Source organism: Oryctolagus cuniculus, chromosome 11, assembly GCF_964237555.1.
Source record: "Oryctolagus cuniculus chromosome 11, mOryCun1.1, whole genome shotgun sequence".
In the NCBI taxonomy this organism is placed as follows: domain Eukaryota; kingdom Metazoa; phylum Chordata; class Mammalia; order Lagomorpha; family Leporidae; genus Oryctolagus; species Oryctolagus cuniculus.
The window spans coordinates 114,532,935-114,556,754 of record NC_091442.1 but is presented as its reverse complement, the minus strand read 5'-3'; the positions used below and the strand labels follow the sequence as shown (position 1 = coordinate 114,556,754).

The 23,820-nt window shown below is 56.6% G+C and overlaps 1 protein-coding gene and 1 long non-coding RNA gene across 2 annotated transcripts; one reads left to right on the top strand and one right to left on the bottom strand.

Moving 5' to 3' along the window:
* Positions 1-140: 140 nt before the first annotated feature.
* On the top strand, positions 141-14,942 carry LOC138844437 (uncharacterized). The gene is made up of 3 exons (XR_011380281.1): positions 141-884; positions 2,042-2,222; positions 14,202-14,942. It is a non-coding gene; the product is annotated as an uncharacterized lncRNA (long non-coding RNA).
* Positions 14,943-18,313: 3,371 nt separating this feature from the next.
* Positions 18,314-22,881, bottom strand: PDXP (pyridoxal phosphatase). Its single transcript, XM_017340535.3, has 2 exons — positions 22,234-22,881; positions 18,314-19,632 (listed from the first exon to the last, which is right to left on the bottom strand). Exons 1-2 carry the CDS (start codon positions 22,817-22,819, stop codon positions 19,316-19,318), a joined length of 903 nt encoding a protein of 300 aa, XP_017196024.1. The 5' UTR covers positions 22,820-22,881; the 3' UTR covers positions 18,314-19,315.
* Between the last annotated feature and the right edge of the window lie 939 nt (positions 22,882-23,820).

The following is a 23,820-nucleotide window of genomic DNA, read 5'->3' as shown; positions in this document are numbered from 1 at the left end:
GGTGGGGGCTGCTCCCAGGCAGGGTCAGGGCGTGGCTCTGGCTGTGGGCACTGCAGAGGGATGGGGACCCAGGACCACAAGGCCCGGGCCCCCCCACAAGTGGGGCTGTGCTCTTCTCTGAGTCTAAAAAAAGCCTGGGCGGGGTGCCAGGCCCCAGCCTGCCAGCCGGTGCTCCTGCCTCGGTGCTTCTGGGAGGTGCGCGGCCGGACAGCTCTGCCTGAGGGTGCCCGGCCTGGGGAGCAGCCCGGTGGGCCCGGCCGTGAGGGGTTGGGGCCCCTGCTCTGGGCACCCAGTCTGCTCTCTTCACTCCCCCCTTTGCCCGTGCATTCAGCAGCTATTCTGCGCTGTAGCTCCCACATGCCTGGCCCTGGGCTGGCCTCAGGACCTCCGGAGACGACTCCCTCACTGTCCCTGTTCCCAAGGAGCCCACGGTTGGGGGACACCAACCGGGAACCTGATTAAGAAGCGGCACCGGGCCGGCACCGCAGCTCAACAGGCTAATCCTCCGCCTTGCGGCGCCGGCACACCGGGTTCTAGTCCCGGTCAGGGCGCCGGATTCTGTCCCGGTTGCCCCTCTTCCAGGCCAGCTCTCTGCTGTGGCCCGGGAGTGCAGTGGAGGATGGCCCAGGTGCTTGGGCCCTGCACCCTATGGGAGACCAGGAGAGGCACCTGGCTCCTGCCATTGGATCAGCGCGGTGCGCCGGCTGCGGCGGCCATTGGAGGGTGAACCAACGGCAAAGGAAGACCTTTCTCTCTGTCTCTCTCTCTCTCTCACTGTCCACTCTGCCTGTCAAAAAGAAAAAAAAAAAAAGAAGAAGAAGAAGAAGCGGCACAGTCACAGCAAGCCCTGTGGTGGGATGGAGACGCCGCAGGCCGTGGAGAAGGTGGGTCTCTGCAGGTGCGCAGGAGCTCAGGAATGAGAGCGCAGGGGTGGGAGCAGCAGTGGGCACGTGGCCCTGCAGGGGGAGGCTTGGGGGACTAGGCCGGGAATCCAGATTGTACAGGCTTCACAGGCCAGAGGAAGGGCTTGGACACAGTCCAAGGTGCCGGGCAGCCACAGAAGGTTCTAGAATAGTGAGTGCTGAGGCCCGACTGGGGCTGCAGAGATCCCTGTAGCAGCAGAGGCGAGGCTGGTGGGAGGGCGCTCCTCTCACATCAGGAGGCAGGTGCACAGAGGGCAGGGAGCGCTGGGCAAGGTGAGGGAACCCCCAGGGAGCCATCCTGGGCACCCCCTTCCCCATCCGACCATCACCGCCCGCAGCAGCTGGCGCCGGAGGGAGGACGATGCGGCTCTCAGTGACTCACTGAAGGCCAGTCCCTCAGCCGCCCAGCCCTGCCCTCGGGCCAGCCCAGCCCTTGTGCCCCTGGGAGAGGAGTGTGCAGGGCTGGGCTGTGCCTGGAGCCCCTTCGCCCTCCTCCCAGACAAGCAGCTCCCTCCAAAACCAACCGCAGTGGTTTCACTCTTTCCTTTCTGGCCTCCCCAAACCTCAGTCCGCTCAGGGGTGGGCGTGGCCTGCCCAGCCCCAGGCCTTCCCCTGGGAGTCCCCTCACTGCCCAAGGGGGAAAGGGGGCTTTTCAGGCAGGGTCTGGCCACCGAAGCTGAGATGCAGAGGGGGACCAGGCCTCAGGGCTGGGGGAACTGCTCCTGCATCCTTCCCCCAACCTAGAAAATGCGTCCAGTACCGCAAGTGTTAGCCACCAAACGGAGGGACCACCGTGCCCCTGTCTGGTGGGCCCAGGCTGGCAGGAGGCGGCACTGTGTGGCACCTGGGTCCCCAGAGAGGCCCTCCTGGGCACCCCTAGGACATCCTGATGCGTCCCTTTGGGCTTGCCTCAGTCTCCCCTTCTGTAAACTGGAGAGGAGAAATCGTGATGTCTTTTTTTTTTTTTTTAAGATTTATTTTATTTATTTGAAAGACAGAGTTACAGAGAGAGGTAGAGACAGAGAGAGAGAGGTCTTCCATCCACTATTTCACTCCCCAAATGACCGCAACGGCTCTGAAGCCAGGAGCCAGGTGTTTCCTCCTGGTCTCCCACGCAGGTGCAGGGGCCTAAGGACTTGGACCATCTTCCACTACCTTCCCAGGCCACAGCAGAGAGCTGGATTGGAAGTGGAGCAGCCAGGACTCGAACCGGTGCCCATACGGGATGCCGGTGCTGCAGGTGGCGGTTACACTGCAATGTTGGCCCCAATTCGGAAATTTCAAGAGTCATTACAAAATGTAAGTTGAAATCAGGAGATAAGGGAGATAAAAATAAAAAAAGTTATAAGCATGAAAATGTACTCTTGGCAAGAGGTTAAGAAAAGAAAATGTTTGGATAAAGAAAGGGCAGTGCTGGTAAGAATTTTCTGTCCTAAGGAGAATGCCTGGTGCATCCGAGATTGGAAGGGAAAGGTGGGGCAGAAGTGCCTGAAGATTTCAGCAAGCGGCAGGAAGTGTGAGGAAGGCACCGAGGCTTTGAGAGGAACAGATCTCGCAAGAAAAGTTCATGTGTGATAAGATCGCCTGCAATTTTGAAAATATTGTTTATGGCATTTTCCAGAAAGTAAGCATTAATACCAAAGATACCATCCTCTGTTAACAAATAAGCTTTATATATAATATATATAGATATGTCAGTAAATATCTGAAAACAGTCTGTTTTTTTTTTTTAAGATTTATTTGAAAGTCAGAGTTGCACAGAGAAAGGAGAGGGAGAGAGAGGGAGAGAGAGAGAGAGAGAGAGGTCTTCCATCCACTGGTTCACTCCATAAATGGCCGCAACAGTGTGAGCTGCTCCAATCCGAAGCCAGGAGCCAGGAGCTTCTTCCAGGTCTCTCATGTGGGTGCAGGGGCCCAAGGACTTGGGCCATCATGTACTACTGTCCCAGGCCATAGCAGAGAGCTGGATCAGAAGTGGAGCAGCCGAGACTTGAACCAGCGCCCATATTGGGTGCCAGCTCTGCAGGTGGAGGCTTAGCTCACCAAGTCACAGCACTGGCCCCTGAATAGTCTTAATCTTTACTTTTACAATCTGATTTTAAAACTACAGTGTCTCCTCCTTGTAACATTTTCTGGTTTGGTTTGGTTGTTAAAGATTTATTTATTTGAAAGAGTTACACAGAGCAGAACAGACAGAGACACAGATCTTCCATCCCCTGGCTCAGTGGCTGGGCCAGGCTGAAGCCAGGAGCCAGGAGCTCCATCCAGGTCTCCCACGTGGGTGCAGGGACCCAGGGACCTGAGCCATCCACTGCTGCTTTCCCTGGCGGTTAACAGGGAGCTGGATCGGAAGTGGGGCAGCCAGACTCCAGCCATATGTACATGGGACGCCCACGTTACAGGCAGCGGCTTTACCCGCCATGGCACAGTCCTGGCTCAGTTGTTTCTGTTTAATCTGTGACTGTCAATTTCTAGCCAGCTGAGGCCTAGTGGGTAAAGCTGCCGCCTGCAGTGCCAGCATCCAATATCGGCGCTAGTTCAAGTCCCGGCTGCTCCACTTCCGATCCAGCTCTCTGCTATGGCCTGGGAAAGCAGTAGAAGATGGCCCACGTGCTTGAGCCCCTGCACCTGCGTGGGAGACCTGGAGGAAGCTCCTGGCTTCGGATTGGCGCAGCTCCAGCCATTGCAGCCATCTAGGGAGTGAACCAGTGGATGGAAGACCTCTCTCTCTCTCTCTCTCTCTCTGCCTCTTTGTAACTCTGCCTTTCAAATAAATAAGTAAATATTTAAAAAAAATAAGAAAGTGGAAAAGAGATAAATGTTAACAATATTATTGATGGATTTAACTGACATTTTTTAAAAAATCAGATTCACAGAGAAGGACTCTAACATGTTCTTTAATACAGATTTTCTAACAGCTTTGAAATCAAGGGACTAGATAAGTTCCAGAACTCTGTAGACATCCAAAAAACTGCTCCTGGATCAAAAATAGTTGCAGGAGACCGGATAAATGAATCAAAATGGTGGGTTTCCACGTCTTGTTTAACATACCGTAGGTTCTGGAGGGGCAGGAGAGCGGGACATAGAGAGAGGTCCACAGACTCACAGCTGGACAAACTGAGAGGGGCTGGCCCCCGGGGAGTGCACGGCAGAGCGAGCCCCTTCTCGCACGCGCCAGGGGCTCGGGGCACATTCAGTGGTTGGGAGAACCTGGGCTTGGCTGACGGTTGGACTGTTGCGATAGTGGTGTTGCCAGGCCCTGTGTTGAGATAAAGGTGTTTCCAACGGCCGAAGCCCCGTGTTAAGGTAGTGCTGTGGCCATCGGCCAAGGCCCTGTGTTAAGATAGTGGCATGGCCCGGGGCCCACGCAGGCAGGGCGGAGCCGGCGGTAAAGAAGACAGGGTGCCGGGGCTGCCCCCAGCCACGTAGGTGTGTGGCCACAATAAGTGCCAGGCTTTGCCCGGGCTCCATCGGCTTCAGTGTTTGCATGGGTCCTCTCCCAGGCGCCGAAGGCCCCCTTCTCCCCGGCTCCTCTTGCACTCAGTGCTTTGGGACAGTTCTGCAAACAGACACCTGCGTTTGCCTTTCCCTCTGCTGAATTCCTCGAACATTCGAAATCCCTGTGCCAGTGGGGTTGTGCCGGCGTGAGTTCATGCAAATCTGTTCCCGTAACAAGGAGGAGTTATAAACCGGCACAGCTATGCGAAAACACCTTTTGCTACTAAATCCAAATAGTCCACAAACTGAAACGCATCTGCTTTTAAGTGTAAATGCTAATTGTGTCCAGCCTGCTACCCTCCACAGGTTTCCATGTCTGGTTACTAAGCTGCCTGTTCATTACTTTTTTTTAAAATACTTATTTATTTATTTGAAAAAGCAGAGAGAGAGAGAGAGAGAGAGGTCTTCCATCTGCTGGTTCACTTTCCAAATGGCCACAATGGCTGGAGCTCGGCCAGGCTGAAGCCAGGAGCCAGGAGCTTCTTCCGAGTCTCCCACGTGAGTGCAGGGGCCCAAGGACTTGGTCCATCTTCTACTGCTTTTCCCAGGCCACAGCAGGGAGCTGGATCAGAAGTGGAGCAGCCGGGACACGAACTGGCACCATATGGGGTGCTGGCGCTGCATAACGTTAGCCCCCCATTCATTATTTTTAACATACAAACTTGATTTGTTCTGTTCTTGTGGGTTTAGTTATGTATATGTGTATATATTTAAAGATTTATTTATTTATTTGAAAGTCAGAGTTACACAGAGAAAGAAGGAGAGGCAGGGGGAGAGAGAAAGGTCTTCCATTCGCTGGTTCACTCCCCAATTGGCTGCAATAACTGGAGCTGTGCCGATCTGAAGCCAGGAGCCAGGAGCTTCTTCCAGGTCTCCCACGTGGGTGCAGGGGCCCAAGGACTTGGGTCATCTTCTACTGCTTTCCCAGGCCATAGCAGAGAGCTGGATCGAAGTGGAGCAGCTGGGACTCGCACCGGCGCCCATATGGGAGCCGGCACTGCAGGGGGAGGCTTTCCCCACGGCACTGGCCCCAGTTATATCTTTCCCTTTGAGTTCTGTGCTTAGTGTCCGTCTGCATCCTATGGAGGTACGATTCCCAGGAGGAGGATGTTGGCCTTCGCCTACAGGACAGGTGGAGCCTAACAGTGGACTCCAGGTACACTCGTCATCAAACACTTCTCCCCCTACAGGTGCTGGCGGGGCGGCATAGCAGGTTAAACCGCTGCCTGCAATGCTTGCATCCCGTGTGAGCGCCGGTTCGAGTCCCGGCTGCTCCACTTCTGATGCAGCTCCCTGCTAGTGCACCTGGGAAGGCAGTGGAGGTTGGCCCAGGTGCTGTGGAGACCCAGAAGAACCCCTGGCTCCTGGCTTCCACCTGGCCCAGCGCTTGCTGCCGCAGCCATGTAGGCAGTGAACCAGCGGATGGCAGAGCTCTCTCTCTCTGTCTCTTCCTCTCTGTCACTTTGCCTTTTCAAATAAATAAATCTTAAAAGAAAAATCAAAAAGGCAGCCAGAAGCTGATTGACCTTGAACACAAGGCGAGAATGAAAATCAAGAGGAGGGCTCCGATGTCAGCCCCCAACAAAATCAACTGAGGCCGAGAGGCTGCGGGGAAGGGTGCTTCCGCGTGCTGGGTCCGTGACCGCCTCGCCACACGCTGTCATGCATTAGGCCAGATTCAAAGCAGGGCTTTACAAACCCGGCCGCCGCCGCTTATGCTGCCAAAAAAAAAAAAAAATAAAAAAAAAAAAAAATAGACTTGGATGGTGGCAATTTTCGGGAATGTGTTGCTTGTTGCTTCCACCTAACTGATAACTCCAACCTTATCCAAAAGGAGGTTAGCGAACACATGAGGCGGGAAACGGGGTCCATGCTCCAGCATCGCGTTCTCTGAAGACCGGAACTGGCCTTACTCGCTGTCTGAGCAGCCGCGTCCCTTCAACGGGGGGTGGGGGGGGTACAGTCTCAGCGCCCCACCCGCCAAGCCCTTCCCTCATGGCCTCTGCCTGCTGTTCGCTCCCAGCAGGAAGTGGTCAAGCCGGGGCCAGGTTCCCCATCCAACAGCAGCTAGAAGGAATGTGAGGAGTTAAAGAGAGAGGAGGGGGACCGCCCCATAAATCAGCAAGCAGGGCCTCTGGCGCCGGGGAGGAGATAACATTTCCCAACCTCCAGAAAAGATAACTCGCTGGCACTTCTTTAATGATCTAGGGATAAGTTTATCAGCCATGAGGCCTTTCTCTCTCTCCTTTCTAAAGATTGATTTGTTTATTTGAAGGAGGTACCAGGAGAGATCTTCTGTCCACTGCTTCACTCCCCAGATGGCCACAATGGCTGGGCTGAAGCCAGGTGCCAGGAGCTTCTTCCGGGTCTCCCACGCAGGTGCAGCGGCACAAGGGCTTGGGCCACCTTCCACTGCTTTCCCAGGCCACAGCAGAGAGCCAGATCGGAAGTGGAGCCACCGGGACCCGAACCAGCACCTCCACAGGGGACGCCCGAGTCCTAGGTGGTAGCTTAACCGCTCTGCCACAGCGCCAGCCCACAGGGGGAAGTTCTCAAGTAGTCAGGGAGACGACATCCCTTAACCAGAGCCCCGGACCGCTTTCCCAAAGAATGTGTAAAGGAAAACGCCTGATCTCATCTCCCTTCCCGAAGACTCTCGGAGCTCCCCTTTCTCCCCTTCTCCCCTTGGATCCCGTCCTGGTCGGCTGCAGTCTCCGGTTCTTTTTTTTTTTTTTTTTTTTTTTTTACAGGCAGAGTGGATAGTGAGAGAGAGAGACAAGAGAGACAAGAGAGAAAGGTCTTCCTTTTGCCGTTGGTTCACCCCTCAAGTGGCCGCTATGTCCTGCGCGTTGCGGCCGGTGCACTGCGCAGATCCGATGGCAGGAGCCAGGTGCTTCTCCTGGTCTCCCATGGGGTGCAGGGCCCAAGCACTTGGGCCATCCTCCACTGCACTCCCTGGCCACAGCAGAGAGCTGGCCTGGAAGAGGGGCAACCGGGACAGAATCCGGCTCCCCGACCGGGACTAGAACCCGGTGTGCCGGCGCCGCAGGCGGAGGATTAGCCTAGTGAGCCGCAGTGCCAGCCAGTCTCGGGTTCTTAATATGATCCTGCTTTGCTTTCCCTCCCTACCCTCACTGCGCATTTTAACTTTCATCGCCGAGGGGGGAGAACCGACCTGAAATTCCTCTAACACTGCTGTGTCTGCCCACGGGGCTAACCCGCAGGGGTACGAGGCTGAGGCTTCAGTCCGAAGGTTAGGAGCTGGGGGCTGCCTGGCCGTGACCACAGCCCAGGCTTTTGGTTTCTGGGAATCCAGGCCTGGAAGGTGGCAGGGACATCGCCCACCAGCCAGCTGCGTAGAGGGTCCCAGGAGTGATGTGTCGGCGCTGCCTCCTGCTCCGCCCTGCCCCGGGAGGGCCACAGTGTGCACAGCGTGCAGAGGCAGCTCTAGCTCTTTGGACTTCCCCCATCCTGCAGGCGGGCCCTGGCTGCCGCTCTGAGCACTGGGCCCAGCTGCTCGCGACTCGGCATCCAGGCCAGGGTGGCCCTTCCTGGCCCCAGCTCCCACCCTGCCCTGATGGAGACTGGCGGTGCTGGGGAAGGTGGGGGCGGCCAGAGCCAGCTCCCGGGTCTTACCTGCTCCTCCTTAACGAGGAGGAAACAGCCAGACAGGCGGCCACACGACCGACGTCCCATGGGCAGCTGGGGCCAAAGCTAGCGTAATGGAAGCTTTGGGTCCTGGATTCCTGGGCCCGGAGGGCGGAGGGAGCCGGGGTGGAAAGGCCCCCTTGCTCCAGGCCCTGTACCCGGAGGCTCAAGCTGCCACCCCCCTCGCCCGCCCCACGGCTCCTCATCCTCACCTCCCTGCCTCTGCTTCTGCTCCCGCCTCTCGTCCCACGCAAGGTCTGGGTGTACCCGCGCTGCGGTCCCTCAGGCATGAGCCTTCGCTGTTTTTGTAGCATTTTACTTTGAAATAATAATTCTAGACTCACCAGGAGCTAAGAGCTTTTCAAGAACTCAGAAAATATTTGAACTGTGAAGTGTGGGGAGCAATTCGGACTATACTGTTACTGGAATTAAGATTTATTCTATGCATCTGCTCTCCCACAATATGGCGCTGGGAGAGAAGTAAACAGCTTCTACCCAGCTGCCTCTCACCAACTTGACAAGCTGCAGGAGCTGCTCCTGATTGGAGGAGAGCGGCGTGCTCGGCGTGTGGGCAGCCGAGTTGGGATTGGTGGAGAGGACTATATAGGAGGAGAGAGACGGCATGGTGGTGTGGGTTGGTTGGAGAGTGCGTTGGAGAGTTCGCGGGGAAGTTCGTTACTTCGTTCTTTCTCATTTCTCTCTACTCATTCTTGCTTTGGGAGTTTGCTGTTTACTTATTCTTACTTTACTATAGAAAGGACTTGTAAAAAAAGGGAACAACAAGCGCCCGGTCCGGTGCGGCTCCTCCGCGTGCGGAGGAGCAGCAAGTGGTGCCGTGACTCGGATAGGAAACCTAGGAGGGAAAGACCGGGAAGAAGTGGGAAATTACTGGAGAGAGAGACTAGCAAAGAGCCTAGGGGAAGGCCGGACGGAAAGAGTGCCGGTGAAAAGCTAGTCAGAACCTAGGAAAAAAGCCGCGGGGGAAGAAAATTAGAAGCTAGGAAGGAGGTATTAACTGGGAACGTCTGGGAGACTCAGTCTTCCATTACGCTCACTGCTCCAACATGTCACAGACGGTACAGACAATGGAGTTCTTTGGCTACTCTTTGCCCACTGGCTACCTCTTCCTCCTCCTGGGCACCATCCTCTGTTTCTCCCTAAAGATCATTTATGGGCTAAATATGGTTTCTCTCTCTCTCTCTTCCTACTCCCCACCTCGTCGCAGCTTTTCCTCTAAGCAAGGGAAACGAGGGGGGAGGAAAATTCATGCATTCGTAAGAGCAATCGTAGAGACGTCCCCCTGGTTTCCACAGCAGTGGAGGCAGGTGGGACGGAAAATGCGCGAGGCTGGGGAACCGATAGAAGTGCTGAAGCTGTGGCAACTCGTTGATCAGGTGCTTCAGAACCCCACGGAAGGGATCGAGTTGTTGCTTAATGAGGGGAGTGAAATGCAGGAAGAATTATGGCAGGGCAGCCAGGCGAGCAACTATTGTAACGAACAAGTGAGAAGAAAATCAAAGAAGGATTTAGAGAGCCAGGAAGCTTATGGGGGGGAGAAGGAAGCTGAGGAGGGAACCTCGCCCCCAAGAGAGATGCCTGGCCATACAAGGCTGGCAAATTCAACCATAAAGGATGAATCACCACCCCGGTATCGCCCATTGGTACTACCAAAGTTTCCTCCTGTAAAGAAAAGCCCCTTTTTTCCCCATGAGATTGAAGAAGAGTGGGAGGAAGAAGGAGTGATGGAGGGAGTAGGTATGCAGGAGGAGCTAGAAAGGCCAAGAACCGAAAACAAGCAAAGGGGAGCTGTTTATAGAAAACCTGCTTGGGAGCAGTACCAGGAACCAGGCCAGGTGTTTCCTGTAATTCAGGATCCACAGGGAAACAGGGGATGGACGCCTCTTGACCATAAATTACTTAAAGAGTTGCAGCAATCAGTACAATTGTATGGGCCCCATGCAAGTTACACTCAGGCAATCCTTGATAACATCGGGCAGCAAGGCCTAATACCTGAGGATTGGAGAAACTTAGTAAAGGCGGTGTTAGGCGGGGGTGACTTCCTCTTGTGGCTAGCTGCCTATAAAGAATTTGCGCGAGAATATTCAAAGCAGAACTATCAAACAGGGAATCAAGCATGGGATGAGGAAATGTTAAATGGAGAAGGGCGATTTGCCAGTCCCGATGAGCAGGCCCGATTACCAACAGCTGTCCTCTTACAGGTGCGAGAAATAGTAAGGAGAGCCTGGAAGGTGATACCCAGAAAAGGAGAAGTAAGACACAGCCTAACTAAGATAGTACAGGGCCCTACTGAGCCTTACGCTGATTTCGTGAACCGATTAATGGAAGCAGCAGGAAACATTTTCGAAACCGTGGAAGAAGCAATGCCCTTAGTCAAAAGATTGGCGTATGAGCAGGCCAATAAAACATGTCGGGAAGCTCTTAGACCATGGCAGCATAAGGACATCCCTACCTTTTTGAAAATCTGTAGGGATGTCATGGATGATGTAGTTTCTGGATCACATGCTGCAGTAGCAGTAACCCGACAATTTAGACAGAACATGAGGGGACGTATATGCTTTAAATGTGGTCGAGAAGGGCATCTAATGAGAGAATGTAGGGCCAGATTTCCAGCCCGAGATCGGCAGGGCATAGAGAACTCGAGAAGACCAGGCCTTTGCCCACGCTGTAGAAGAGGAAATCATTGGGTCAGTGAATGTTACTTTAAAATAAACAGCGCAGGCAATCCCCAGAGGATGCCAAATGAGCCGGGCCCCATAAGAAGATCAGGTGTATATGGTCAACAGCAAAAAAACGGAATGTGGGCCCCTGCACCCCGGGGCCAAAACAATCGGTGGGTGCCACGGTCCCAAAACCAAATATTTACCGCGCAGAGTTACGAGCCACCGAATATTCGGTACTGACACCTCAAATGGGGCCACAAGCCATAGAGGTGAGGGCAGAAACAATTTCAGCGGAGCATAACGGACTTGGAATAATCGTAGGAAAAGAAACAAATGCTTTGAGAGGCCTAATGGTCATCACCGGAGTCATTCAATTACCTTGTGATAAGTTAAAAGTGCTAATACAATCTACAAAGGGTATTATTCAAATCAAACCAGAAGAACCTGTGGCTCAAATACTGATCATGATTGGAGCGCAGGATGTTAATGGACCCCAAGGGGAGAAATTTGCAGCCTTGTCCCTATCTCTAGCAGATCGACCTCTGTGGACCTTAACCATTAGAGGAAAGTCAATTCAGGGCCTGCTAGACACAGGTGCGGATGTAAGTATAATTTCGGAAAATGATTGGCCGAAGTCATGGCCCCTTCAGCCAGGAGATAATACTTTAGTAGGCCTAGGTGCGGCCATGACACCATCAAGGAGTGCTCAGGTGCTTCATTGGCAGGATCAAGAAGGGAACAAGGGAAATGTGCAACCTTATGTTAGTGCACTCCCCATCACATTATGGGGAAGAGACATTTTAGAACAATTGGGACTGACGTTAACAAATGAGGATCAATTGGAGAGTTCTACAGGACGGCGTATTATGTATAAAAAGGGATATCAGGAGAGAGGATTAGGCTCCAGAGAAGGCAGAAGGGACCTAGCCCAGCCCATAGGCGATTTTAAAAGACAGGACACGGGTTTTTCGTGGGGGCCACTGAGATGCAGCCGCTGCCATTGTCATGGCTGGACAACAAGCCAAAGTGGATACCACAGTGGCCCCTTACCCAGGAAAAGTTGGCTGCGGTAAATGATATAGTATCACAACAATTAGAGGCAGGCCATTTGCAACCATCAACCTCCCCATGGAATACGCCAATATTCGTGATAAAGAAAAAATCAGGGAAATACCGGTTGTTGCATGATTTACGGGCTGTTAATCAGCAGATGCAACCCATGGGGGCATTGCAACCCGGACTCCCGGTTCCTACTATGATCCCAAAGCATTGGCCACTAATAGTACTCGATCTAAAGGACTGCTTTTTTAGCATACCTCTACATGAACAAGACACTCAGAGGTTTGCTTTCACCGTACCTTCCATTAATCATCAAGGTCCCGACAAAAGATATGAATGGAAGGTGCTTCCCCAAGGAATGACTAACAGTCCTGCCATATGCCAGCTATATGTTGACCAGGCAGTAGAGCCGGTTCGACAACAGTGCCCAAAAGTACAAATTTTACACTACATGGATGACTTGTTAATAACGGCTGAAAGTAAAAGTCACCTAATGGAAGCATATAAGCTGCTGCTATTATATTTGGAAAAAGTTGGGTTACAAGTAGCGCCAGAGAAGATACAAAAAGGGGAAGTAGTACAGTACTTAGGACTTAAAGTAACTTCTGAAAAGGTAACCCCATTAGAATTTGAAATTGCAATAGATGGGTTACAGACCCTTAATGACTTCCAAAAATTATGTGGCAATTTAAATTGGTTGAGGCCCTATTGTAAATTAACTACCGAAGATATGATGCCATTATTCAATATTTTAGAAGGAGATGCCCAGCTTGATTCCCCTCGTAGATTGACAATAGAAGCCCGCTTGGCGTTACAGAAAATTGAAAAACAAATTAAAGCAATGCAGATGGAAAGATGTGATCCACAACAAGCCCTAGAAATATTAATTTTTATGGAACAGCTGTATCCCTTCGCAGTCATTTGGCAAGGAGGACCCTTGTTGTTTGTATACCCACATTCACATGCACCGCGTGTACTATACACCCAAGGCATTGCGGTGGCCGATTTAATATTAACAGCAATAAAAAAGGCGACAGAAATGGCGGGGAAGACTCCAAAGCGATGTGTAGTTCCCTTTGCTCAAGAGGCAGTAGAAGCCTTTACAAGGGAATGCTGGCAATGGGCATACATAGTTCTCATTCTACAAATAGAGATTGACAATCACTACCCTCGCCATCCATTTGTTAACTTCTGCACACAGGTTTCAATAAAACGGGTGCAGAAGGTGCGAAGGGATCCAATTCAAGGGGCAGTTACCGTATTTACGGATGGAGCTAAAGGCGGAACAGGAGCAGCTATATTTAACAATCAACGATATTTCGTTTTAACAGCATCCCCTTCTCCACAACATGCAGAATTAGCTATTATCGCAACAGTATTACGCAGAGAGAGCGCACCCATGAATATTTTGTCTGATAGTGCATATGTGGTGAATGCAGTTCAGATGCTCGCTACACAGTGCCTTATTCTTAAATCCTCCTCAGTCTATTCTTATCTAAGTGAAATTCAGGGGTTATTAAATCAAAGAGAGCATGCTATTTACATAGGCCACATAAGAGCTCATTCTAATTTACCTGGCCCACTTACTCGAGGAAACATGATGGCAGATCACTATTCAAGATTCTTGCTTGCATGCACCGCTTTGGAACAAGCTAAAGAATATCACTCTAAATGGCATGTTAACACCCACACTTTAAGTTTTAAATTTAATATTCCCCGCAAGCAAGCAGAAGATATCATTAGATCCTGTGAAAAGTGCGTTGTTACCATAGTTCCAAAGATTCCTGCGGGAGCCAATCCCCGTGGCCTTAAACCAGGACATATCTGGCAGATGGACGTTACACATATCCCCTCTTTTGGGCGACAAAGCTGTGTTCACGTCACTGTAGATACATACTCAGGTGTAATTATGGCCACAGCCATGAATAAAGAAGGAGTACAACAAGTAATCCAACACTGCTTGCAGGCTTTTGCAGCCTGGGGAGTTCCTCATGTGATCAAAACGGATAACGGCCCAGCGTATACATCAAAGCGTTTTGCTGCATTTTTGAAAGAATTTGGAATCTCCCATATTACCGGTATTCCATACAATCCACAAGGGCAAGCTGTGGTAGAACGCGCTCACTTATATTTAAAAAATTTAATAATTAAACAAAAAGGGGGAATAGGGGAAATGGCCACATCCAACAAGGATGTCTTGGCCCTAGCTCTTTATACAATTAATTTTTTGAACAAGAAAAAGAACGGTAAAACACCTGCAGAAATGCATACTCAATCAGTTGATAAGGAATCAATACAGTGGGTAATGTGGAAGGATTTACAGGACAACCAATGGAAAGGCCCGTTCCCCTTACTCAGAAGAGTACGAGGCGCCGTTTGTTTTTTTCCACAGGGTGCGGCACAACCAATATGGACCCCTGAGAGAAGAATTCGGTTGATAAACCTGCCAGCAGAAGATCTAGAAGAAGAAAACTCCATTTGAGGAAGAAAACAATGAATAACCAATCCCTGGGATCTTTGGAATACGGGACATTTTTCAACAAACTCTGAAGTAGCACGACAAACAAGAGTCAATAGCATGAAGATCACACTGAACTTTACACAGGCGCGTATCAACGCCAAAAAATAAAAAGAAAGGGGGATCTGTGGGGAGCAATTCGGACTATACTGTTACTGGAATTAAGATTTATTCTATGCATCTGCTCTCCCACAATATGGCGCTGGGAGAGAAGTAAACAGCTTCTACCCAGCTGCCTCTCACCAACTTGACAAGCTGCAGGAGCTGCTCCTGATTGGAGGAGAGCGGCGTGCTCGGCGTGTGGGCAGCCGAGTTGGGATTGGTGGAGAGGACTATATAGGAGGAGAGAGACGGCATGGTGGTGTGGGTTGGTTGGAGAGTGCGTTGGAGAGTTCGCGGGGAAGTTCGTTACTTCGTTCTTTCTCATTTCTCTCTACTCATTCTTGCTTTGGGAGTTTGCTGTTTACTTATTCTTACTTTACTATAGAAAGGACTTGTAAAAAAAGGGAACAACAAGCGCCCGGTCCGGTGCGGCTCCTCCGCGTGCGGAGGAGCAGCAGTGAAGAATAAATAAATTTTAAAAAGTGTCGGCTCCGGGCCGGCGCCGTGGCTCAATAGGCTAATCCTCCACCTTGCGGCGCCGGCACACCGGGTTCTAGTCCCGGTCGGGGTGCCGGATTCTGTCCCGGTTGCCCCTCTTCCAGGCCAGCTCTCTGCTGTGGCCCGGGAGTGCAGTGGAAGATGGCCCAGGTGCTTGGGCCCTGCACCCCATGGGAGACCAGGAAAAGCACCTGGATCCTGGCTCCTGCCAACAGATCAGCGCGGTGCGCCGGCTGCAGCGGCGGCCATTGGAGGGTGAACCAACGGCAAAGGAAGACCTTTCTCTCTCTGTCTCTCTCTCTCACTGTCCACTCTGCCTGTCAAAAAAAAAAAAAAGTGTCGGCTCCAAAATACGAAGATGCCAGGCTGAAAGGAGCCCGTGCTCCCCGGCTCAGCGCGCACTAACCAGGGCAATGCTCGCAAGTCCTCCCCTCCGCAAGCCCCGCGCCGGGGCTGGCGCCTTGAAAGGGCTCCCGGCTTCCCTGGGGTCGGTCAGTTCCTAAAGTAGACCCTGGCGGTCAACTAAAGTGTACGATAAGGTATAGAACTCTCGGGAAAAACCTCTACTCGCTGCGGGACGTGGGTGGACTTCCGTGTTTTCTCTGGGGTGCCTGACGCCTGTGTGTGAGGCAGGCTTCTCTGGCTGCAGATAATGCAAATTGTTTTAAAGTGACGGAGAACTTTCCCATCGCAGGCAGCCTGGAGCTAGGATTCCATGGCAGGGGAGTTCAGCGCTCACTGAAATCCTCAAATATCCGGGCTCTTGTGTCACTCTGCATGTGGCTTTGTAGGCTGTCCTTGCTCTTTTTTTTTTTTTTTTTTTTTTTTTTTTTTTTTTTTTTTTTGACAGGCAGAGTGGACAGTGAGAGAGAGAGACAGAGAGAAAGGTCTTCCTTTGCCGTTGGTTCACCCTCCAATGGCTGCCGCGGCCGGCGCACCGCGCTGATCCAATGGCAGGAGCCAGGTGCTTCTCCTGGTCTCCCATGGGGTGCAGGGCCCAAGCACTTGGGCCATCCTCCACTGCACTCCCTGGCCACAGCAGAGAGCTGGCCTGGAAGAGGGGCAACCGGGACAGAATCCGGCGCCCCGACCGGGACCAGAACCCGGTGTGCCGGCGCCGCAGGTGGAGGATTAGCCTAGTGAGCTGCGGCACTGGCCTTGTCCTTGCTCTTAAGACACAAGCTGGGGCCAGCGTTAAGACTCTGCCTGAGACGCCAGTTCAAGGCCCGGCTGCTCACTTCCCAGCTCCCTGCTATGGCCTGGGAAAGCAGCAGAAGCTGGCCCAAGTGCTTGGGGCCCTGCACCCACGTGGGAGACCCGGAAGAAGCTCTGGGACTCTTGGCTTTCGCTTGGCCCAACGCGGACCATTGCAGCCATTTGGGGAGTGAACCAGCGGATGGAAGATTCTGTCTCTGTCTCTCCTGTTAACTCTGCCTTTCAAATAAATAAAAAATAAATCTTAGGAGACACAGCTGAAGCGTCTGGAGCGTTCTGTCTGTAACACACTCTGAAATGGTTCAGGAGAACGTAAATACAGGGGCTGGCGCTGTGGTGTAGTGGGTAAAGCCGCTGCCTGCAGCACTGGCATCCCACACAGGCACTGGTCCGAGTCCCGGCTGCTCCACTTCCGATCCAGCTCCCTGCTAACTTGCCTGTGAAAGCAGCAGGTGACCCAAGTCCTTGGGCCCCTCCCTGCACCCCCGTGGGAGATCCCGATGAAGCTCCTGACTAGCCTGGCTCAGCCCTGGCTGTTGCGACCTTTTGGAGTGAACCAGTGGATGGACGATTCTTTCTCTGTAAGTCTGGTTTTCAAATAAGTAAATCCATCTTAAAAAACAAAAAAAAGTGTAAATACAGGGGCAGGCTAGGCACAGCCGGTAAGCCCCCGCGCACCCTGTGTGGGTGCCGGCTCCACTCCCTGCTAACGCACACCCCGGAGAGCAGCAGGTGAGCACGTGTATTGGGTGCCGCCACTCACGTGCAAGACATGGATGCAGTCCCCAACTTCAGCCTGACCCAGCCTCGGCTTTTGTGGAGCAAAACAGTGAAAGAGCGGTCTCTCCTCCATCACTCTTTCAAACACATAATACACGAGCTTTTGTTCTTTTTTTTTTTTTTTTACAGGCAGAGTGGACAGTGAGAGGGAGAGACAGAGAGAAAGGTCTTCCTTTGCCGTTGGTTCACCCTCCAATGGCCGCTGCGGCTGGCACGCTGCAGTCGGCGCACCACACTGATCCGATGGCAGGAGCCAGGTGCTTCTCCTGGTCTCCCATGGGGTGCAGGGCCCAAGCACTTGGGCCATCCTCCACTGCACTCCCTGGCCACAGCAGAGAGCTGGCCTGGAAGAGGGGCAACTGGGACAGAATCCGGCGCCCCGACCAGGACTAGAACCCGGTGTGCCGGCGCTGCAAGGCGGAGGATTAGCCTAGTGAGCCGAGGCGCCAGTGCTGAGCCTTTGTTCTTAGATTTGCTTGATTTATTTTGAAAGCAAGAGGCACTGAGAGAGAGAGAGATCTTCCATCCGCTGGTTCGCTCCCCAGATGACTGCCAACAGGCAGGACCAGGCTGAAGCCAGGAGCTTCATCCCGGCCTCCCGCACGGGTGCAGGGGCCCAAGCACTTGTGCTGTCCTCCACCACTCTCCCAGGCACATCAGCAGGGAGCTGGATTGGATGTGGAGCAGCCGGGACTCGAACCGGCATCGGTGTGCTAAACTGTGGTCACAGCGCCAGTCCCAAAATACACAAACCTCAAAACAAAACAGCCCAGCAAGGAGCCCAGGAGTCAGCGCCAGGCTGGAGCTGTCACTGCGGCTGCCCCGCAGCAGCACCCCCAGCTGACAGATGCCTTCAAGAGCCCTCGCCCCAGCTCCCCGTCTCCCCAGAGGGGCCCGCGCCTCCCAGTCACCAGCGCGAGTTCAGATGCTGTGTGACTGCACCTTCCAGCTGTTAACCGCGTCGCTGAGCCTGGCTCCTCAGCTGTCAAGCGGGACAGGCGTGACGATCCCGCTGACTTCTCCGTCCCCACGCGGACTCCGCGAGGGGCTGGCGCTGTGGCACAGGGGGTTCAGCCGCCCCCATCAGAGTGCAGGTTCGAGTCCTGGCTGCTCCACTTCCGGTCCGGCTCCCTGCTCACACACCTGGAAGGCAGCGGAGGATGGCCCACGTGCCGTCCATGTGGGAGACCCGGAAGCAGCTCCAGGATTCGGATTTCAGCCTGCCGAGCCCTGGCTGTGACGGATTTCTCCCTCTCTGATACTCTGCCTTCCAAATAACTAATTTTAAAATCAATAAAGCACTACCGAGCCAAGGCGTGACTCGACCTGGGATGCGTCCCCTCCTGAGGGGCGGACGGGCCCCTGCCCGGGCATAGACTCAACTGCACACGGACACGCCCACTCGCACTTTATTAAGTACGGAGGACCGGCTACAGCTGAGGCGGGGCGGCGGACACGGCCCATCCCCACCCCCACCGTCACGGGCACACAAGAATAAATAAATAGCTGGGCGTGGGCACAGGGGAGAGGTGGCACAGCCAACACTGACCACGTCGGGGACACACAATGGCCCCCTTCGGAGCTGCGGCCACCATGAACACTGGACGGTACCGCAGCCAGGGGAGGTCGGGGCTCCCAGCCGCAGCAGCGCCACAGCGCGGGGTCACGGCCTGTGGGAGAGGCGGTCTGCCCGCCGGCCCCAGATCCGGACCCCTGGCTGGTCCAGACCTGGACTATCAAGAGGCCATGGTCTCTCGGACTTCCGGACTGTCCTATCCTGGATCTCAGGCCAGCAGTGCCTTGATAGGGGCACCCAGGGCCTAGGACATGCAAGCGTGGGTGACTGTCACCCGGCTTTCTGATTGGTTCCAGGACAGGAGAGGGTGGTGTCCCCAGGCCCCTGACTGGTCAGTTCAGGAGCCAGCATCAAGGAGTCACTTGGCCTTGGATTGGTCCACGGGCCACAGTAACGGGCTGTGGCTACCCAGATGTCTGCTCTGACGGCCGGAAGCCAGGGCCAGGGCCAGGGCCAGGGTGAGGGGCAGGCAGGACGCCCCATGTCCCAGGTGGGGTGGGGGCCAGGTGCTCAGGGTAGGGGGGCTCTTCAGCTGGCCTCAGGGCCCTGAGTTCCAGGAGGGAAGGTGCCAGGGCAGGAAATAAGGCCACCTGCCTGGACCCACCGGGGCGGGCAGCTCCTGGGAGAGCAGAGCGCCCAGCCACTGCTGGGGGGCGGGCACGAGGCCTCAGACCTCCCCCGGGGCCCAGCCCCACCAGGGTCAAAAACGGGCCAGAGAGTGGACGGCGTTCAACGCTTCACACGACTCGGGCCCCACGGCTCCGTCTAAGGACCGGGGCGGGGGAGGGGTGGGGCCGCGGCCGCGGGCGGGGCGGGCTCAGTCCTCCAACCCCTCCATCAAGTCCGCAATGCTCTCCACGTAGTAGTGGGGCACGAGGTCGTGCTGGCCGGCCGCCAGGTAGGCCTGGGCCTCCTCCAGGCGCGAGACGCCCGTGAGCGTGAGCACGGTGGTCATGCCGCAGCGGTGGCCGAAGAGGATGTCGGTCTCCAGGCGGTCGCCCACCATGAGCGTGCGGGCGGGGTCCACGCGGAAGTGCTCTGTGATGCACTCGAACATGTAGGGGCTCGGCTTGCCCACCACCACGGCCTGGCGGCCCGAGGCCGTCTCCACGGCGGCGGCCAGGCTCCCGGCACCTGCGGGGAGACAGGGACTGGGGTCAGCAGGGGCCAGCGGAGGCGCGGCACTGAGCCAGGCCTGCGCCTGCTCTCAGGGCCGTGGGCAGGAGGCGGCACCGGATGCTGGCGCTGCGGCTCGTCTGCAGGGGCCTGCGCGGGCTGCTTGGCCTCGGGCGGCTCAGCTTGCTCACCTCCCACACGGGGATCCCGACGGCGCTTGGCTCCCAAGGGTGTGCCCCTCGTAACCAGCGCTGGCTGGGTCAGTCCCGCCTGAGGGTCCCTATTCTACCTGGCGGCTGTGTGCCTTCAGGCAAGCCCCTCAACCTCTCTGTTTCCCCGGATCCAGGAAAGAGCCCCCCACCCCAAAGAGGGGCACCCCAGGAGCAAGCGCAGTCCAGGTCGTGGCTGCTGCCGTCCCGCCTCCTCTTGCTCAGAGGGCGCCTACCCGGACCTCGTGCGGCTCCGCAGGGAAAGGGTCCGGGAATTCCCACGGGAGGCGGAAGCCCCCCCCCCCCCCCCCCGCGTCTGTGGCTGCAGTGGCCATCGTAAGCCACACCTCGGCGGGGAGCAGTGGGGAGGGGGGCTGTTCAGGGCTGTCTCCCGGCCAGGGCACCGCGGGACCCTGCGCCATCACCGTCTGCCTTCCCAGTCCCTGAGCCAACGGGGCGGGCGGGGCACTTCTCACTCCCGGACTGTGCTGGGTGCCCGGGGGAGCCCAGGTCGCGGACGAGAACGCTGAGGCGCGGGGCCCACAGGAACTGCCAAGGCGGCACAGCTTCCCAAGGGGCAGCAGAGCCTGGGCGGGACCCGTCCCGTGCCACCACGGCTTCCGCTTTCAGAGGGCAGAGCGACGTGCGCTCGCGGGTTCCGTGCGGTGCAGGGTGAAGGCAACTACTCCTGGCCCCAGGCACAACCACGAGCTCCGTTAGGAACAGACGCCGCAGGCTTTCGGAGCCCCCCACTTGCTCGTCCAGCCAAGCGCGGTCGGTCGCAGTGCGGAGCCGGCCCTTCCCAGTTCCACGCCCAGGCACTCGAGACCTGGGCACGGGGGGGAGGCGGGACTGGCCCCGGACAACGCCCCCACCCGGGAAGTGCACACGACGTCTGACCTGCAGCTTGCCTGCTTTTCACTGGGTTGGGAGGAAAAGCCATTCCCCCTCAGAGAATCCTCGGGCAGTGCTCACCCCGCCCCACCAGGATGGAGCCGAGCGCTCCGCTCACCCCCCAGGATCTCCCGCGGCCCAGCTCCGGACTGACCCTGGGTTCAAGTAGTAGCACGAGGAAGACCCTGAGGAAGACCCCAGCCCGGGAAGGGCGCGGGCATCCCAGCGGGGCGCTGTTGTCTTTCCGCCTGACTCCCGTCTGGCGTCCGAGGCCGGCGCAGTCCTCCCCAGAGCGGCCGTCTGTACTCAGCGGCTACTGCAGGGCAGCAGGCGGGAGCCGGGATTTCAGAGCTGCCCGCTCACCCGTGCGCAGCTAAGCCTGGGCCTCGCCCTCTAGGCCGAGCGGGCACAGCCAGGTGGGCACAGGGACCCCAGGTGCCCGGGAGGTAGGCGTGGGCAGGCCGGGCCCCCCACCATCCTTCCTGAGCCTTCCAGAGAAAAACACACCTTTCACACAGTGGCCCTGGGCAGGCGGCCGCTGAGCCGACCTGGGGTGGTCACCTAAGCGGATCTGCCTCGGTCAGGGCCAGCACAGGCCGGCAACTACAGGTTCTCTCCCTCTGTCCCCACTGGACGTCTGTCTGCTCCCCGATTATCCGCATTCCCTGCAACAGGCTTCCTCCAGGAAGCCTTCCTGGATTCCCTCACCGCGAGGCTCTCCTCTCCTTCCACGTCCACACCACACTGCCCTCCCCCACGGCTGGGGGCGCATGACCAGGGCAGTGGGCAGCAGACAGGGAGTGACAGGGGTCTGTCCTGCCCACACACTCAGCACTGGCTGCAGCCCAAGGCAGCTCCTCTACCCGGAACCCTCCGCGGAGCAGGGGCCTCCGCAGGATGCCAGCAGGGGCTGGGGGCGGATGACAGCTGAACCCCGGGGCAGCTCCCTTCCTGTCTCTTGGCCTCAGTTTCTTTATCTGAGAAACGGGACAATAATGTCCATCTTCCGGTTAATTCGGAAACCGAGCAAGAACAGACACCAAGGTGCTTCTCCCAGGCTCTCACGCGTGAGCACCTACCACGCGCCAGGCACTCAGCCGTCCACGGTCTCCCGGGCTGGAAGGGGCGGGGTGAGCGTTCCCATCTTACACCCGGGCGGACGTGCCTGCAGGTTACGTAACTCAGCGGGACTGCACGGCCTGGAGCTGGAACTGGGGCTCAGGTCAAACCCACCCCTCCAGCCTCCGCACTTTGCCACATCCTCCTCCAGGCACGGGAACAGTGTCCCAATCCTACCCCCCCTCCATTCGGTTCCCACCCTCCAACCCCACCAGGTGGTGGGCGGGGCAAAGAGCCAGGAGTCCTTGAGGCTGGGGCGGGAGCGCCGGGACCTGCATCCACCTGCTTCTCCCTGAGCCACAATGGGCCTCGGTTTCCCCACCGCGGCGATGGAAGTGGCCGTCCCGTGTCTCGCCCCTCGCGTCGCTCCTACTCCCCGCCCCCGCCGCGCGCTCACCGGGGGTCCGGCTGCCGTCGCTCAGCGGGTGCCAAGGGTCGCGATCCGTGGCCACGAGCAGGCAGTCGGGGTCGCGCAGGTGCGCGCACGCCTGGCTCAGCTTGGCGAAGGAAAAGTGCTCGTCGTAGCCCACCAGCACGGCGCGCACACGCGCGGCCGCCTGGTCGCCCGCGCCCAGGTCGTCGCCAGGGTCCCCGGCCAGGCGCAGCCCCGCGGCGCGCAGCTCGGCGCGCAGCCCCTCGCCGCCCAGCACGAACACGGCGCCCGAGGCTCCCGGCGGCCCGGGCAGGCGCTGGCGCAGCAGGCGCGCGGCGCACAGCGCGGAGCTGAAGAGCTGCTCGGCCCGCAGCCCCCCGAAGCCGAGGCGCGCGAAGCGCTGGGCCAGCTCGGGCCGCGCGCGCCGGCTGTTGTTGCTCACGAACAGGGCGGCCTTGCCGGCCCGCGCCAGCCGCTCCACCAGCTCGGGGGCGCCCGGCACGGCGCACTCGCCGTTCCACAGCACCCCGTCGCAGTCGAACAGGACCCCCTGCGCCTGGCCCAGCACGTCGCGCAGGGCCGCGCCGCGCAGCCGCTCGCAGCGCGCCATGCAGCCGGCTGGCCGCTCGCACGCACGCCCGCGCCGCTCTGCCTCCGCGGGCACGGCGCGCTCGCCCCGGCCCGTCCCCTGCGGCTGCCCAATCGGCGCGCGGGAAGGGCCAGGGGGCGGGGTCACGGCCTGGCCCGTAGCCAATAGGGGCGAGCATCTCGGAGGCCGCGAACCCCCGCCGCTCAGGGCAGAGGGAAGGGAGGCGGCCAATGAAGAACCAGGTTGGCCCTTCGCCCCGCCCCCTGCCGCCACGGGGCCAGTCGCCGACGAATGTTAACTCCGGCTAACGGCGTTCGGAGGTGGGAGGCTGGGAGATGACGCTCTTCTGAACCAATAAGGAGCTAGGAATAGAAAAGGCGGAGCAAGTAAGCCCCGCGTTCCCCAGCCAATCAGAAGCTTGGGAGAGCTGGTTGCTAGGAGGAAGAGATGCTGCGGGAGATGTCTTTTGGTTAAATCTCATTGTCCTCCGAGCCGTGGCCGCTGCAGCTGCGAAGTCCTGAGAAACGCGTGCGTGCGATGCGGCGGGAGGCGCGTTCGGGCGCTGGGCCCCGCGGTCTAGGCCCCGTGGCTCTCCACGCTGGCTGGGCTCTTAGATTTTTTTTGCCGTGTGATTTCCATACGTAGGATGAGTAACGTAGATATTTTCGTACACTTAATTCCACTATTCTATTAATTTTTTATGAAGTTTTTTTTTTTTTTTATTTGAAAGGGAGCGAGAGAGATCTGGTTCACTCCCCAGTGCTGGGGCTGGGCCAGAGGGAAGCCAGGAGCCTGGGACTCCAGCAGGGTCGCCCACGTGGGTGGCAGGGGCTCAGCGCTTGGGCCACCCTCTGTGCCTTCCCAGGGTGCGTCAGCAGGAAGCAGGGGTAGAACTCAGATACGGGGTGCGGAGCTCCAAGCCGGGGCTTAGCCTGCTGCACCGCAAGGCTCGCCCTAGCATGGACCTTGGTTGTTCACTTCGGTGGCTTTTGACAAATGCTGTGCTGTGGGAGCCAGTGTTG